General features: G+C 43.3%; 1 protein-coding gene and 1 non-coding gene across 2 annotated transcripts in view; one reads left to right on the top strand and one right to left on the bottom strand.

Moving 5' to 3' along the window:
• Positions 1-320: 320 nt before the first annotated feature.
• Positions 321-392, bottom strand: TRNAW-CCA (transfer RNA tryptophan (anticodon CCA)). Its single transcript has one exon. It is a non-coding gene; the product is annotated as a tRNA-Trp (tRNA).
• A 2,692-nt stretch (positions 393-3,084) lies between these two features.
• Positions 3,085-18,507, top strand: part of HTR3B (5-hydroxytryptamine receptor 3B) — a 60,460-nt gene continuing 45,037 nt past the window's right edge. Inside the window, exon 1 of the mRNA XM_052653026.1 lies at positions 3,085-3,124. Within this exon, the coding sequence (XP_052508986.1) occupies positions 3,085-3,124 (40 nt within the window). The remainder of the gene's footprint in view (positions 3,125-18,507) is intronic.

Raw genomic sequence — 18,507 nt, forward strand, 5'->3', positions numbered from 1 at the left:
TAATTGTTATATTAATTCTTTCCAAATTCATCTATGGATTCAACATAATTTCATCAAAATCTCTGCAGGTAGTTTTTGGTAGAAATTGATAAGCTGATTCTAAAACTTACACAAGCATACCTTATTTTATTGCACTTACCTTTATTGTGCTTTGCAAATACTGTGGTTTTATATAAGTTGGCAAAGTTGAAGGGTGAAGTTGCTCAGTCGTGTCCGACTCTTTGCAACCCCATGGACTATAGCCTACCAGGCTTCTCCGTCCATGGGATTCTCCAGGCAAGAATACTGGAGTGGGTTACCATTTCCTTCTCCAGGAGATCTTCCCGACCCAGGGATTGAACCCGGGTCTCCTGCATTGGAGGCAGACGCTTTAACCTCTGAGCCACCAGGGAAGCCTTGGCAACCCTGCATCCAGCAAATCTATTGATGCCATTTTCCCAACAGCGTTGGCTCCCTTCATGTCTCTGTGTCACATTTGGGTAATTCTCACAGTAATGCAAAGTTTTTCATTATTATTATATTTGTTATGTGATCTCTGATGTTACTATTGCAAAAAGAATACTACTAACTGAAAATTGAGATGATGGTTACCAATTTTTTTTAGCAGTTAAGAATTTTAAAATTAATATGTATACTATTTTTTAGAAATAATGCTACTGCACACCTAATGGTCTATAGTATAGGGAAGACATAGCTTGCATGTGCCCTGCAAAACCAAAAAATTCATGTGACTTTCTTTATTATGATGGTCACTTTGTTGCAGTGGTCTGGAACTGAAGCCACATATCTCTGAGTTATGGCTATATAGAAATGTGGAGGCGATAGAATAACTAATACAATCTTGAAAAAGAACAGATTGGAGACCTTATACTATGTAATTTCAAGTCATGTGGTGTTGGCAAAAGGATATGCCAATGACTCTCCCCAGGGACAATTTTGTCCCCCAGGAGACATTTGACAATACGTGGAGACATTTTTATTTGTCACAATTAGGGAATGGGTATTTCAGTCATCTAATGAGCAGAGAGGTCAGAGACACTGTTAAATATCCTATTATGTAACGCATAAGGGGCTTCCCAGATGGTGTTAGTGGTAAAGAACCCACCTGCCAATGCAGGAGATGCAAAAGATACAGGTTTGATCCGTGGGTTTGGAAGATCCCCTGGAGGAAGTCATGGCAAACCACATCAGTATTCTTGCCTGGAAAATCCCACTCGGACAGAGGAGCCTGGCTGGCTGTAGTCCATGGGGTTGCAAAGAGTTGGCCACAACTGTGCACGTGCACACACACAGTAGCTACATGTCACACTTGAAGTGTGACTAGTACAGGGACCTGACTTTCAAATTTTATTTCATCTTCAGTTCAGTTCAGTTCAGTCGCTCAGTCATGTCCGACTCTTTGTGACCCCATGAATGGCAGCACGCCAGGCCTCCCTGTCCATCACCAACTCCCAGAGTTTACTCAAACTCATGTCCATCGAGTCGGTGATACCATCCAGCCATCTCATCCTCTGTCATCCCCTTCTCCTCCTGCCCCCAATCCCTCCCAGCATCAGAGTCTTTTCCAATGAGTCAACTCTTCGCATGAGGTGGCCAAAGTACTGCAGTTTCAGCTTTAGCATCAGTCCTTCCATTGAACACCCAGGACTGGGCTCCTTTAGAATGGACTGGCTGGATCTCCCTGCAGTCCAAGGAACTCTCAAGAGTCTTCTCCAACACCACAGTTCAAAAGCATCAATTTTTCGGTGCTCAGCTTTCTTCACAGTCCAACTCTCACATCCATACATGACCACTGGAAAAAACATAGCCTTGACTAGATGGACCTTTGTTGGCAAAGTAATGTCTCTGCCTTTCAATATGCTATCTAGGTTGGTCATAACTTTCCTTCCAAGCAGCAAGTGTCTTTTAATTTCATGGCTGCAGTCACCATCTGCAGTGATTTTGGAGCCCCCAAAAATAAAGTCTGACACTGTTTCCACTGTTTCCCCATCTATTTGCCATGAAGTGATGGGACCAGATGCCATGATATTCGTTTTCTGAATGTTGAGCTTTAAGCCAACTTTTTCACTCTCCTCTTGCACTTTCATCAAGAGGCTTTTTAGTTTCTCTTCACTTTCTGCCATCAGGGTGGTGTCATCTGCATATCTGAGGTTATTGATATTTCTCCCGGCAATCTTGATTCCAGCTTGTGCTTCCTCCAGCCCAGCGTTTCTCATGATGTACTCTGCATGTAAGTTAAATAAGCAGGGTGACAATATACAGCCTTGGTGTACTCCTTTTCCTATTTGGAACCAGTCTGTTGTTCCATGTCCAGTTCTAACTATTGCTTCCTGACCTGCATATAGGTTTCTCAAGAGGCACGTCAGGTGGTTTGGTATTCCCATCACTTTCAGAATTTTCCACAGTTTATTGTGATCCACACAGTCAAAGGCTTTGGCATAATCAATAGAGCAGAAATAGATGTTTTTCTGGAACTCTCTTGCTTTTTACACGATCCAGCGGATGTTGGCAATTTTATCTCTGGTTCCTCTGCCTTTTCTAAAACCAGCTTGAACATCTGGAAGTTCATGGTTCACCTATTGCCGAAGCCTGGCTTGGAGAATTTTGAGCATTACTTTACTAGCATGTGAGATGAGTGCAACTGTGCGGTAGTTTGAGCATTCTTTGGCATTGCCTTTCTTTGGGATTGGAATGAAAACTGACCTTTCCAGTCCTGTGGCCACTGCTGAGTTTTCCAAATTTGCTGGCATATTGAGTGCAGCACTTTCACACCATCATCTTTCAGGATTTGAAATAGCTCAGCTGGAATTCCATCACCTCCACTAGCTTTGTTCGTAGTGATGCTTTCTAAGGCCCACTTGACTTCACATTCCAGGATGTCTGGCTCTAGGTGAGTGATCATACCATCGTGATTATCTGGGTCGTGAAGATCTTTTTTGTACAGTTCTTCCGTGTATTCTTGCCACCTCTTGTTAATATGTTCTGCTTCTATTAGGTCCATGCCATTTATGTCCTTTATTGAGCCCATTTTTGCATGAAATATTCCCTTGGCACCCTGCAGAAGCGCACTGACTGTGACGGACCATGCAGAAGTGTGGCCAAGAGGAGCTACCCCTCACCCAAGGTCAGGGGCAGCGACCGAGAGCGCCAGGCTGCGATGGCACAGGAGCGGCCAAGAGGAGATACCCCACGTCTGAGGTCAGGGGTGGCAGCTGAGAGGAGCTACCCCACATCCAAGGAGCAGTGGCTGCAGGGGTGCAGGAGGGCTGAGAGGAGCTACTCCACGTTCAAGGTCAGGAGGGGCGGCTGTGAGAAGATACCCCTTGTCCAAGGTAAGGATTAGTGGCTGCACTTTGCTGGAGCAGCCGTGAAGAGATACCCCACGTCCAAGGTAAGAGAAACCCAAGTAAGACGGTAGGTGTTGCGAGAGGGCATCAGAGGGCAGACACACTGAAACCATAATCACAGAAAACTAGCCAATCTGATCACTCAGACCACAGCCTGGTCTAACTCAATGAAACTAAGCCATGCCGCGTGGGGCCACCCAAGATGGACAGGTCATGGTGGAGAGGTCTGACAGAATGCGGTCCACTGGAGAAGGAATGGCAAACCGCTTCAGTATTCTTGCCTTGAGAACCCCATGAACAGTATGAAAAGGCAAAAAGATAGAACACTGAAAGAGGAACTCCCCAGGTCAGTAGGTGTTCAATATGCTACTGGAGATCAGTGGAGAAATAACTCCAGAAAGAATGAAGGGATGGAGCCAAAGCAAAAACAATACCCTGTTGTGGATGGGACTGGTGATAGAAGCAAGGTCTGATGCTGTAAAGAGCAATATTGCATAGGAACCTGGAATGTCAGGTCCATGAATCAAGGCAAATTGGAAGAGGTCAAACAGGAGATGGCAAGAGTGAACGTTGACATTCTAGGAATCAGTGAACTAAAATGGACTGGAATGGGTGAATTTAACTCAGATGACCATTATATCTACTACTGTGGGCAGGAATCCCTTAGAAGAAATGGAGTAGCCATCTTGGTCAACAAAAGAGTCCGAAATGCAGTACTTGGATGCAATCTCAAAAACGACAGAATGATCTCTGTTTGTTTCCAAGGCAAACCATTCAATATCACGGTAATCCAAGCCTATGCCCCAACCAGTAACGCTGAAGAAGCTGAAGTTGAACGGTTCTATGAAGACCTACAAGACCTTTTAGAACTAACACCCCCAAAAGTTGTTCTTTTCATTATAGGGGACTGGAATGCAAAAGTAGGAAGTCAAGAAACACCTGGAGTAACAGGCAAATTTGGCCTTGGAATGTGGAATGAAGCAGGGTAAAGGCTAATAGAGTTTTGCCAAGAGAACGCACTGGTCATAGCAAACACCCTCTTCCAACAACACAAGACAAGACTCTACACATGGACATCACCAGATGGTTGACACCAAAATCAGATGGATTATATTCTTTGCAGCCAAAGATGGAGAAGCTCTATACAGTCAGCAAAAACAAGACTGGGAACTGACTATGGATCAGATCATGAACTCCTTATTGCCAAATTCAGACTGAATTTGAAGAAAGCAGGGAAAACCACTGGACCATTCAGGTATCACCTAAATCAAATCCCTTATTTAATCTTAGTGAATTTAAATTTAAATAGCCATGTTAGTTAGTGGCTGCCATATGGGATAGTGCAAGTCTATGCAGAGAGCTGAATGGGTGGGCAAGGAGTAGGAAAACACTGGCACGTAAGTTGGGCAAAAATTACAAGTCCCTGTTGTGTGGGGTGGATTACTTTGTAAAACATTGGCCCTCATAGTGAGAGCCAGGCTCTCTGAGCTGTGGCTTCTTGAGACCTGGCACTGTGGAGGAGTGGTTGGAGAGGGAGTCAGGTGGGTGGTGCAGGGGTAAAAAATCTGCCTGCCAATGCAAGAGATACAAGAGATGTGGGTTTTATCCCTGGGTTGGGAAAATCCCCTGGAGTAGGAAATGGCAACCCGCTCCAGTATTCTTGCCCGGAAAATTCCATGGACAGAGGAACCCGGCAGGTCCATGGGGTCGCAAAGAGTCAGACACATCAGAAGTGACTTAGCACGCAAGCATAATGCACAGGACAACAAACCTCTCCACAAGAAAGAATTACTTGGCTCAAGACGTCGACAGTGCTGAAATTGAGAAAGCTTGTGAAATTGAGAAACCTTGGGATAGACAAATATAAAATGCAACAGTGCAAGAGAGTCCAGAAATAAATTTACACAGTCAGTTGATTTTCAGAAAAGCGCTGATCCAATTCACTGAAAAAGCATTTTCAATAAATGATGATTAAAAATGGATATTTGTATAAAAACAATGAATATTATATACATAATATTATAGTATTATATATTATATACAACAACTAATTCCATATTGGTCAAAGATCTAAATGTAAAACCACTGTGGTGGCTCAGTGGTAAAGAATCTGCTTGCCAGTGCAGGAGACACGGGTTTGATCCTTGGTCCAGGAAGGTCCCACATGCTGTGGAGTAACTTAGCCTGTGCACCACAACTGTTAAATCTATGCTCTAGAGCTGGGAAACTGCAACTGCTGAGCCTATGTGCATAACTACTGAAGTCTGTGCTCCACAACAAGAGAAGCCATCACAGTGAGAGGCTTGCACAGCAGCGAAGACTCAGCACAGCCAAAAATAAACACATAAAATTATTTTTAACGTAAAACTAAAATTTCAGTGCTTCTACAGACAAGACGACATAAGAGAGTATCTTTTCTACCTAGACACAGGCAAGTATTTGTTTGACAGAACATAAAGAATGCTCAAACTACCACACAGTTGCACTCATCTCACATGCTAGTAAAGTAATGCTCAAAATTCTCCAAGCCAGGCTTCAGCAATACATGAACCGTGAACTTCCAGATGTTCAAGCTGGTTTTAGAAAAGGCAGAGGAACTGGAGATCAAATTGCAAACATCCACTGGATCATCGAAAAAGAAAGAGAGTTCCAGAGAAACATCTGTTTCTGCTTTACTGACTATGCCAAAGCCTTTGACTGTGTGGATCACAATAAACTGTGGACAATTCTTCAAGAGATGGGGATACCAGACCACCTGACCTGCCTCTTGAGAAACCTATATGCAGGTCAGGAAGCAACATGGACATGGAACAACAGACTGGTTCCAAATAGGAAAAGGAGTACGTCAAGGCTGTATATTGTCACCCTGCTTATTTAACTGCTATGCAGAGTACATCATGAGAAACGCTGGGCTGGAGGAAGCACAAGCTGGAATCAAGATTTCTGGGAGAAATATCAATAACCTCAGATATAGAGATGACACCACCTTTATGGCAGAAAGTGAAGAGAAACTAAAAAGCCTCTTGAAGAAAGTGCAAGAGGAGAGTGAAAAAGTTGGCTTAAAGCTCAACATTCAGAAAACGAAGATCATGGCATCTGGTCCCATCACTTCATGGGAAATAGATGGGGAAACAGTGGAAACAGTGTTGGACTTTATTTTGGGGGGCTCCAAAATCACTGCAGATGGTGACTGCAGCCATGAAATTAAAAGACGCTTGCTCCTTGGAAGAAAAGTTATGACCAACCTAGATAGTATATTCAAAAGCAGACATTACTTTGCCGACTAAGGTCCGTCTAGTCAAGACTATGGTTTTTCCTGTGGTCATGTATGGATGTGAGAGTTGGACTGTGAAGAAAGCTGAGCACCAAAGAATTGATGCTTTTGAACTGTGGTGTTGGAGAAGACTCTTGAGAGTCCCTTGGACTGCAAGGAGATCCAACCAGTCCATTCTAAAGGAGATCAGTCTTGAATATTCAATGGAAGGACTGATGCTGAAGCTGAAACTCCAATACATTGGCCACCTCATGCGAAGAGTTGACTCATTGGAAAAGACCCTGATGCTAGGAGGAATTGGGGGCAGGAGGAGAAGGGGACGACAGAGGATGGATGGCTGGATGGCATCACCAACTCGATGGACATGAGTTTGCTTAAACTCCGGGAGTTGGTGATGGACAGGGAGGCCTGGCGTGCTGTGATTCATGGGGTCACAAAAAGTCAGAGACGACTGAGCGACTGAACTGAACTGAAAGTACATTTAACATAAAAGAAGAAATTGATATATTGGCTTCATCAAAATGAAAATTTTCTGTTCCTCAAAAAACTATTAAGGTACAAAGTTGGAGAACATATTTACAATACATGTATCTTATAAAATTATTTATAGCCTGATATATAAGGAATGCCTACAGATTATTAAAAGAAAGACAGCTCAATTTTAAAATGGCAAGGTACTTGAACACATACTTTACAAAGTAAGATATATGAATGACCAATATATCACTAGTCACCAGGGAAATACAAATTAAAACTACAATGTGATATTGCTACCCACTCACTAGAATGACTAAAATTTAAAAGACTTTATTAAGTTTTGGAAAAGATATGAAGCTCAAACTCATATACATTACTGGTGGAAGTAAAAGGTGGTAAAATCACTTTAGAAAACTGAGAGTTTCTTCTGTTTTAAACATACACATATTCTAAATAACTAGCAATCCATTCCCAGGTTTTTACCTGGGAGGAAAAAAAAAGTGGGCATCCATAAAAAACTTGAATAAGAATGTCCATAGTATCTTTATTCATAATAGTCTCAAATTGGAAATAACTGAAATGTTTATCAATAGGAGATTAGATAAACAAATTGTGTCATATACAGGTAATAAAATATTGCTCAGCAATAAAAATCAAAGAATTATTGTTATACATAGCAACATTTATAAATATAAAACAATATATTTGAATTTCAAAAACAAAAACAATGTAGTTGAATTTCAAAAACATTTAATTGTGAAAAAGAAGACTGGCGCGAAATAATACACTGTATATCATTCTAATTATATAAAATTCAGAAGGCAAAGATGTGTTAGAGTAGAAAGAGAACATGAAGAAAAATTCTGGAAATGTGCTTGATTGGGATATTGGTTGCTGCTGCTAAGTCGCTTCAGTCGTGTCCGACTCTGTGCGACCCCATAGACGGCAGCCCACCAGGCTCCCCTGTCCCTGGGATTCTCCAGGCAAGAACACTGGAGTGAGTTGCCATTTCCTTCTCCAATGCATGAAAGTGAAAAGTGAAAGTGAAGTTGCTCAGTTGTGTCTGACTCTTCACGACCCCATGGACTGCAGCCCACCAGGCTCCTCCGTCCATGGGATTCTCCAGGCAAGAGTACTGGAGTGGGGTGCCATTGCCTTCTCCGGGGATATTCATGATATGCTGGCAAAGACTGAAGGCACGAAGGGAAGGGGGCAACAGAGGATGAGATGGTTGGATGGCATCATCATCTCAATGGACATGAGTCTAGAAGAAACTCCTAGAAGAAAACATAGGCAAACATTTTTGATAGGATAATGCAAATCAAATTTCATAGCAAATTTCAATGCAAATGCAAATCAAAATTCATAACAATTTTTTTTTGGATGTGACTCCTCAGGCAAAGGGAGAAAAAAACAAAAATAAAATAAGACTTAATTAAACTTAAAAGCTGTTGCACAGCAAAGGATATCATCAGCAAAATTAAAAGACAACCTACTGAATGGGAGAAATATTTTCAAATGATATGTCTGATAAGGGGTAAATATCCAAAATATATAAATAGCTTATATAATTCAATAATAAAAAACTAAGAACATAATCAGAAAATAGAAGACCTGAATAGGTATTTTTCCAAAGAAGTCATACTTATGGCCAACAAGCAAAAGAAAAATTGCTCAGTGTTACCAGTTACCAGATAAATGCAAATCAAAATTACAATGAGATATCACTTCACATCTGTCAGAGTGACTGTTATCAAAAAGACCACAAATAACAAATTTTGGTGAGGATGTGGAGAAAAGGGAGCTCTCATAAACCATTGGTGGGAATATAAATTGATGCAGTCTCTTTGAAAAACAGTATGGTTGTTCCTCTAAAACCTAAAAATAGGTTTCACTCCTGGGTGTATACCCAAAAGAAAGAAAACTAATTCAAAAAGATACATGCATCCCTGTGTTCATAACAGCATTATTTACAATAGCCAAGATATGGAAACCACCTAAATCCCCCTCAACATATGAATAGATAAAGACACGTAGAATGGAATACTGCTGCTGCTGCTAAGTCACTTCAGTCATGTCCGACTCTGTGTGACCCCATAGACGGCAGCCCACCAGGCTCCCCCGTCCCTGGGATTCTCCAGGCAAGAACACTGGAGTGGGTTGCCATTTCCTTCTCCAATGCATGAAAGTGAAAAGTGAAAGGGAAGTCGCTCAGTCGTATCCGACTCTTAGCAATCCCATGGACTGCAGCCTACCAGGCTCCTCCGTCCATGGGATTTTCCAGGCAAGAGTACTGGAGTGGGGTGCCATTGAATACTACTCAGCCACAAAAAAAGAGGGAAAATTCGCCATCTGCAACAACATGGAGGGACCTGTAGAATGTTATGCTTAGCTCCAATGCAGGGAGAGTGGGTTGGATCCCTGGTTGGGAAGCTAAGATTCCACATGCCTTGCGACCAAAAAAACAAAACATAGAAAACAGAAGCAATACTGCAACAAATTCAATAAAGACTTTAAAAGTGGTCTACATAAAAAAAAATCTTTAAAAACATTTTTATAAAACAAAAAAACCCAACCTGAATCCATACTAATTTTAACAAATAAGATTTTTTGCTAGGAACTTACCAATTTTTCTGAAGTTTGCAGCTTTCGATTTCCTCTGAGGGCTAATTATATAATCTGGAGCAAATTCAATCTCTAACTAAGAGCCTTTGAGAGTTACAGACTAAGAATATGAAGGTTGGCATATTTAGCAGTGATGGAGCACCCAAGAATTCTAGTTTGAAGGATCATACTAGGCTTGTTTCATTACAATCAATAAAAGCAAGCTGGATGCATAAATGAAGGAGCAGACACTGTTCTGAGCTGACTTGTGTACATCCCCCACCCCCACCATATTTGGATGTAGAGGCCCTAACCCCCAGTACCTCAGAATGCTTCTACATGGAGAATATGTGGAGCCAGGGCCTTTCAAGAGGTAATTAAGTTAAAATAGGGTCATTAGGGTGGCTGTTAGTCCAATACGACTGGAATCCTTATAAAAAGAGAAGATCAGGACACAGAAAAAAAGGCCAAGGGGCAGCAATGTGAAGACACAGTGAGAATGTAGCTCCCCACAAGCCACGGAGCGAGGACTCAGAGGAAACCAATGCTACTGACACCTTGACCTTGGACTTCCAACCTCTAGAACTCTGAGAAAATAAATTTCTATTGTTTAAGCGCTGCCCCCACCCAGTCTGTAGTATTGTGTTATGATAGCCCTTGCAGAATATACATATATTATTTGGCAAGCCTCAGAGTTGAATCCAACAGTCATTTATTGAATATCCACTGTACCATTTGACTATGCCCGGTGCTGGCTGGCTGATGAAGGCACAGCCTCTTTCCCTTAAGGGGCCTCTAGTTCAGTGAGGCAGATAATCATGGTGGTGAAGAATAATTTCACACAGGCTCAGAAATGTATATGCACCATCAGCTCACATCCTTTACCTAACTGAAAGATATTTGGGGCATAAACTTAGCACCTTGCCAAACTAACATGGGTTTCTTTTCTTTTCTTTTTTTTTTTCTATTTTCTGTGCCAGACCTTTAGTTGCGGCATGTGGGATCTAGTTCCTGACCAAGGATCAAACCTCAGCCCCCTGCAGTGCGAGTGCAGAGTCTTAGCTACTGGACTACCAAGGAAGTCCCTACCATAGTTTTAACAAAGGCTTTTGACTTCACTGGTGGCTCAGACGGTAAAGCGTCTGCCTGCAATGTGGGAGACCCGGGTTCGATCCCTGGCTCAGGAAGATCCCCTGGAGAAGGAAATGGGCAACCCACTCCAGTATTCTTGCCTGGAAAATCCGTTGGATACGACTGAGCGACTTCATTTTCACTTTTTAGTTGCAAGCAAGAGAAACCAGCACAAAACAGCTCCCAGTGAAAAAGAGCAGGGAGGGCTTTTTTTTTTAATCAGAGACAACAACCTCTTGGTGCTGTAGCCGGGCCACACAAGCACTGAAGCCAGTTCTTGGAGACATGTTGGCAATCGAGGTCATTCCTCTACTTGCTGAGCGCTGGCTTCTCACCCTTGACCTCTCTACAGCTCTGTTTTCTTATCAGTGTCAGTTGGTCATCATCCCTTGCTTCTCCATGGAAATGGACATCCACCCCCAACCCCCGCTAACCCAGCCCTGGGTCCATGACCTTTTCCAGTCCCAGCACCACTAACCAACTGGCTGGTAACTTATTGCCCAAGTTCTGGGAGAGAGTCTAGTGATCCACTTGGACCGTCCCTTGTCCTATTGGCTCGGATCAGAGTGGGTGGGAGAACAGTCCACGCACGGCCGTTGGAACTGGAGAAGGAGGCCATCCTCGAAGGGAAGTGGGACAGGGCAAACATCTCGACAGTTCCTGTTTACAAGAATCGGAGTAGAATTCAATAATATTGAATAAAGGGTAATTCATTCCACCCATCTGTAAGTGAATCTATTTGCTTTGATTTAAACGTGTGATTTTCAGACCTGATTGCACATGTCACCTGTGGAGTTTCAAAAACATGCCAGTGCTTGGTTCCACCTTTTACCATAATATCGGAATCTGTGAAGGTGGGGCCCATGTAATTTTATATTTTTTAAGTTTTTAAATACTCCAGTGATTGCCGACATGCTTCCAGGATTGTTTCGGCTTCATGCCATTATAGTTTAGACTTCAGATTTTGGATTTCATATCTTATTCTTAAATGATGTGATCAAGTTAGAAATCATGTACCTCTGCTAAAATTTCATCAGATATGCAGATGACACCACCCTTATGGCAGAAAGCAAAGAGAAGCTAAAGAGCCTCTTGATGAAAGTGAAAGAGGAGACTGAAAAAGCTGGCTTAAAACTCAACATTCAAAAAACGAAGATCATGGCATCCAGTCCCATCACTTCATGGCATATAGATGGGGAAATAATGGAAACAGTCAGAGACTTTATTTTCTTGGGCTCTAAAATCAATCACAGTGGACGGTGACTGCAGCCATGAAATTAAAAGACACTTGCTCCTTGGAAGAGAAGCTATGACAAACCTAGACAGCATATTAAAAAGCAGAGATGTTACTCTGCCAACAAAGGTCCATATAGTCAAAGCTATGGTTTTTCCACTAGTCATGTATGGATGTGAGAATTGGACCATAAAGAAAGATGAATGCCGAAGAACTGATGCTTGTGAACTATGGTGTTGGAGAAGACTCTTGAGAGTCCCTTGAACTGCAAGGAGATCAAACCAGTCAATCCTAAAGGAAATCAATCCTGAATATTCATTGGAAGGACTGATGCTGAAGCTGAAGCTCCAATACTTTGGCCACCTGATGCGAAGTGCCAACTCAATGGAAAAGACCCTGATACTGGGAAGGACTGAGGGCAGGAGGAGAAGGGGACAGCAGAGGACGAGATGGTTGGATGGCATCACTGACTCAATGGACATGAGTTTGAGCAAGTTCTGGGAGATAGTGAAGGGCACATAAGTCTGGCATGCTGCAGTCCATGGGGTCACAAAGAATCAGACACAACTGAGCGACTGAACAACAACAACCGCTAAAATTTATGGCAAAATCATCATTGAGTATTTTCGGGCAAGAAGAACTTTCTTTGGCAGGGGCTAGTAGCTCAGTTAAAGAATCTGCCTGCAATGCAGGAGACCTGGGTTCAATTCCTTGGTCAGGAAGATTCCTTGGAGAAGGAAATGGCAACCCACTGCACTATTCTTGCCTGGAGAATCCCATGAACAGAGGAGCCTGGTGGGCTACAGTCCATGGGGTCTCAAGAGTTGGACACAACTTAGCAACTAAACCACCTCCAGTATTAATTTGAAGGTAACTTTTTATATTTCTATATGATTTGTTGTTGTTTTTTAATTGCTAAGTTGTGTCTGACTCTTTGTGACCCCATAGACTGTAGCCTACCAGGCTTAGGTTCTGGAAAAGTTGATTATCAGTTTCTTTGGAATGTAATAGTCTTCTGGAGAAATAATAAAATTAGTGCCTCCCACAAATCTTCGCGGACTCTGCAGTGGAAACCTCCAGCAGCCTTCCCAGATCTCAGATTTCTTTTCACTGTTTCTGTGCTCCCTTCTCTCAACTTCTGTGTGCTATTGCTTCCAAATGCCAATACCTGGAACTTTTATAGGCTTACCAAAGTGGCACTGGTGGCAAAGAATCCACCTGCCAATGCAGGAGACACTAGAAACGTGGGTTCGATCCCTGGTCGAGAAGACCCCTGGGAGAGACCCCTGGGAGTAGGAAATGGCAACCTACTCCTTGTCTTCTTGCCTGGGAAATCCCATGAATAGAGGAGTCTGGTGGGCTACAGTCCATGGGTCACAAAGAGTCATATGGGACTGAGCATACACACACACACACACACACACACACGTAAACATTTAATTAAGGGGGGCTTCCCAGCTGACGCAGTGGTAAAGAATCTGCCTGCCAGTGCAGGAGCCGCAGAAGACTGGGCTTCTGTCCCTGGGTCAGGAAGATCCCCTGGGGGAGGCAATGGCAACCCACTCCAGTATTCTTGCATGGGAAATCCCAAGGACAGAGAAGACTGCAGGCTACAGTCCATGGGGTCGCAAGGAGTCAGACACAACTGAGCAGGCACGGCAGTCAGTCAGAACTGTCATAGAACTTCCCTTGGACGATTGACATTTGTCTGCCCAAGAAAAGAGCAGGAAATGCCTGAGAGTTCACCCCTGTCTACCCCCCCAACCCCTACTCCCCCCCACCCCCGCTCAAAGCCAACCACTGACAGGTGAGGTATGCCAGCCAGGCTCCGTTACTAATGAACAGCCTTTTCGTATCGTTTTCACTGCCATGTCAAGCTAAAGCCATTGTTTCTCCTTAGTTATTTCTATTGTGAGTACTTCTATAATAAATATGAGTTCACAAATTCTTAGATATATTAATAAAAAACAATTTAAGACAGCCAACTTTCGTAATTGTATTCTTTCTGTGTAATATTATCCGCTTCACGGATCACAGTCTTGTCGTGGCGAAGGGGGTTGCATAACTCAATGAAGCTGTGAGCGATACTGTGCAGGGCCCCCCAAGACAGACGGCTCATAGTGAAGAGCTGTGACAAAACATGGTCCACTGGAGGAGGGAGTGGCAAACCACTCCAGTATTCGTGCCTCGAGAACCCCACGGACAGTATGAAAGACAAAAAGATAGGACACCGAAAGATGAGCCCCTGGATCGGAAGGTGTCCAATATGCTGCTGGAAAAGAGTGGAGGGCAGTTGCTAATATGCATTCAGTAACACTATTTATAACCTTCCAGATAAAGAGCATCAAGGCTTTACTTCTTCCTGCTCTTAGGAACAGAGTAGGGAAATAGCCCCTTAAGAAGTCACCGAGTCACTGGGAAATTCCCAGGAACCAAGCGTTTGGAGGAAGGAGAGTAAGTAAACGAGCGGGAGGGATTAGTTGACATTTGTAAACAGAGTGGAAGTAGATTAGATAGGTTGGTGTGAGTTGATGTTGGGGGGTATAAAGAGGGATATTCAGAACAAAGGAAAAAGAGTGCTAACACGAATAGAGGCCAGACGGGACTTGAAAATCACTGAAAAGTGCACCGTATAATAAAATAGAAGACAGCTTGGCGTTTCCTGGGGCTGCAGTTATGACTACTGCCACAAGGAGGCGCGCTCTGACCACACTCACTTTGCTCTCCTCAGAGCGTTCCGTTTTCCCACTCGGCAGTCTTCAAGGGCTCTAACTAGAGGTCTGTCACACTCCAGCCATAGTCAGCCAGCCTATTATTAGTGCCAAGCCTTCCTCCTGGAGCAATGACAGTGTAAATTTCAGCAGTGGCAGAAAGGGGACAAATACAGCTGTTGTGAGTTTTAGGATAATTGCTACAGGCCATTTGGAGACAGCTTTATAATAACAGCACTTAACATCGACTTATGCAATATTTCACTTTTCTGTTTTATTTTCCCCCTTGACACTTTTTAACACGAACTTGTTAATCCACTCAACCCATGTGAATCTGGAATTCTCTGCCCCCTAGTTTTACAAAGTGAGGCTTGCAGCCCCCTGAAAAGTATGTGCTTTTTTTTTCCCTTCTCTTTTAAAATTTAAAAAAAAAATTTTTTTTTTTTGGAGTATAGTTCATTTACAGTGTTGTGTTAGTTTCAGGTGTATGTACATACTTTAGGATTCTTTTCCCATATAGGTTATTACAGAGTATTGAGCAGATTTCCTGGTGCTATATACTAGGTTCTTATTATCTACTTTATATATGTGTGTGTGCGCGTGGTTAGTCACTCAGTTGTGTCCGACTCTTTTCGACCCTGTGGACTGTAGCTCACCAGGCTCCTCTGTCCATGAGATTCTTCCAGGCAAGAATACTGGAGTGGATTGCCATGCCTTCCTCCAGGGGATCTTCCCCACCCAGGGATTCAAACCCATGTCTCTTACGGATCCTGCATTGACAGGTGGGTTCTTTGCTACTAGCTGTATAAGATAAGAGGGTTCAAGGATCTTGGGGTGGAGGTAATAGATAAGAAACACCTAGAATGCTGCTGCTAAGTCGCTTCAGTCGTGTCCGACTCTGTGCGATCCCAGAGACGGCAGCCCACCAGGCTCCCCCGTCCCTGGGATTCTCCAGGCAAGAACCCTGGAGTGGGTTGCCACTAGAATACAATGAGATAAATGCCAGCAGATGGGTGAACTGGGGAAGATGGAATAAAAGGAGGACTGTATAGCAGTGTGTATATGTCAGTTCCAAACTCGCAGGTTATCCCTCGTCCTCCTTTCTCCTGTGATAACCAGAAGTTTGTTTTCTATGTCTTTGAGTCTATTTCTGTTTTGTAAATAAGTTCATTTGTATCATTTTTTTTTAGCTTCCACATTTAAGCAATATCACATGATATTTGTCTTTCTCTGTCTCACTTCACTTAGCATGGTACTCCCTTGGTTCATGAAGTCGCTACAAATGGTGTTATTAGTGCTGCCATGCTCTTTCATCTCACTCTCCAGCCTTTTCATGTGTTATTCCTTCTGCTCTCCAAGGTCTCCCCTCCCCCAGCTGACTGTGATCTTCACCCAGAACAAATGCCATTTGTGAGAAATCCTCTCCTCACCTACCCCAAATCCAGGCTCTTCCCCCATCCTCCCCACCCACCCCTCCCCGAACCAAACGGCATGTGGGATCTTAGCTTCCTGATCAGGGCTCAAACCTGTGCCCCCTGCAGTGGAAGCATGGAGTCTTTACTGGACCACCAGAGAAGTCCCCTTTTTATTCCATCTTCCCCAGTTTTTCACCCATCTGCTGGCATCTATCTCATTGTATTCTAGGTGTTTCTCATCTATTACCTCCATCCCAAGATCCTTGAACCCTCTCGTCTTTAGGTCTCCAGTGTCTACCACAGTTCTCCATACAGTGAATGAATGTCAAAGTAAAACAAGCTCTAGAAGATCAAAGCCCTTGCCCATCTTGAGTCTAAAGCAGAGACTGAAATATCTGTAAATTTAGACTCAAACCAGAAAAATCTTACTGGCCACTGTTATTGACCATTTCCAGGCTTCTCCACTCCTGAATGAAGCTAAACAGAAAGTCCTGGGCTCTGTGGTGAGCCACAGGTCACAGAAGATTCCCCAGGGTGGGCACAGCAAGACTTCAAGGCTCATGACCTGTGCATAAGGCCTGGCCAGCATGGCACACTGAGTGAGGCTCTTGGCCTGACAGCGCAGCCTAAGCAGTTTCCTGGAACTGCTCTCGTGGGGAGCATACACAGAAACAGCAAGCACACAGTTCCATGTTCCTCTGTCTTTCAGGGGGACATCTCGCTCCTGATGACCACAAGACCTCTGAATTTTAAGCCGCCCCTGAGAGATTCAAAGAGAGGCATGAACTTCCTGCATTTGTGTCCCATGTTTATCCTTTGCATGTCTTGCTGGCAGGTTCTGGAGCAAACCAAATAAAAGCAATCTTGATCTAAACCCAAATCATCTTTTTCCCCCATCCTTCATGAGATGGATAGTGAAAGAAGAGCATATTGGATGTGGTTGTGAAAAAGCTAGGCCCTTCTTGGCACCATCTTTCTTGCATAAACCAAAATTATTTTCTATTTATTAATTCCTTCCTCCCTCTCCTCTTTCCATCCTTCTCAAACATTTAATGAGCACTCACTAGGTACCAAGGTCTGTGCTGAAGACAGAAAGATGAATAAGACACAGTGCTCTGCCTACAAGGACTCCACAGAATCCTGAAAGAGATAGGAGAGTAAACAAGTAATGATAATACACTTGAATAAGTGCTGTAATGGAGGGGTCTGTGAAGCCTTGTAAGTTCAAGGTTATTGGGCACTAGTGTGTTAGTGGGTGTATAGTAACCAGCTGGTGGGAGGGACCCTGATTTTTAGTGTTTGCTGGTTCCCATATGGCAAATGCTCCCAGCATGGCTGATTTCAAGCTACTAACTAATATCACTGAACGCAGAGTTTGGAAGGGATGTACACAGTCCCACCCAACCTTTTTTTTTTTTTTTTGGTCACTCTGGATGTTTGCAGGATCTTAGTTCCCCAACCAGGGATCGAACCCATGGCCGCTGGAGTGGGAGCATGGAGTCCTAACCACTGGACCACTAGGGCAGTCCCCACTGTTGGCCCTTTTGATGCAGTAAGAGCCCGTTTCAGTAGACCACCATGATTTCTGCCTTGTGAGGTTCTGAGCAGAGAATTTTATTCCTTGCTGTGCCTGGGCTTCTGACCTAGAGAACTTTGAGGTCACAAATGAGCTTTGTTTTAAGTTGCTAAGTGTGTGGTAATTTCTCTTGCAACCATAGCAAACTAAAGAGAGCCTATTATACCCTTTTTACAGATATGAAGAATGAAGCTTAGAAGCAGTAAGCACTTTGACCAAGCCCATGAGCAGCTAACAAATGATGGAGTTGGGAGGCAAGATAAGGTATGTCTGACTCCAAAGTCTGGAACCTTAGCTCCTATGTTCTCATAGAAAACCATGTCACGTAACCACAAAAGGTCAGGGTCTTTGTTTATTTTTAGGGACCAGAAAATGCACATTAGTATTAAAAAAAATGAAATCCACAGGGCGGCCTGGCGTGCTGCGATTCATGGGGTCGCAAAGAGTCAGACACGACTGAGCGACTGAACTGAACTGAACTGTGCGAGGAGAAAAATCAAATGTTGAATGTAGCCTTGAACTTGAAGTGAAACCCAAGTGGTTACCTTGATATTTATTTCAGAGCACAATGCTATGGAGCAGAAGAAATTTCGTATGGGACTCTACTCATTAAATATTTGAGTTTGGCTTCAGTGACCATTTCAGCTTTCCTCCTCCAGCCTGACCAGATGTGCTCAGAAAATTTGGTTCCCCCTGAATATGTACATCTGTCAAAATTCCTGTCAATTTTAGCACGAC

This window comes from Budorcas taxicolor, chromosome 15 (assembly GCF_023091745.1).
Source record: "Budorcas taxicolor isolate Tak-1 chromosome 15, Takin1.1, whole genome shotgun sequence".
NCBI classification, from domain to species: Eukaryota; Metazoa; Chordata; class Mammalia; order Artiodactyla; family Bovidae; genus Budorcas; species Budorcas taxicolor.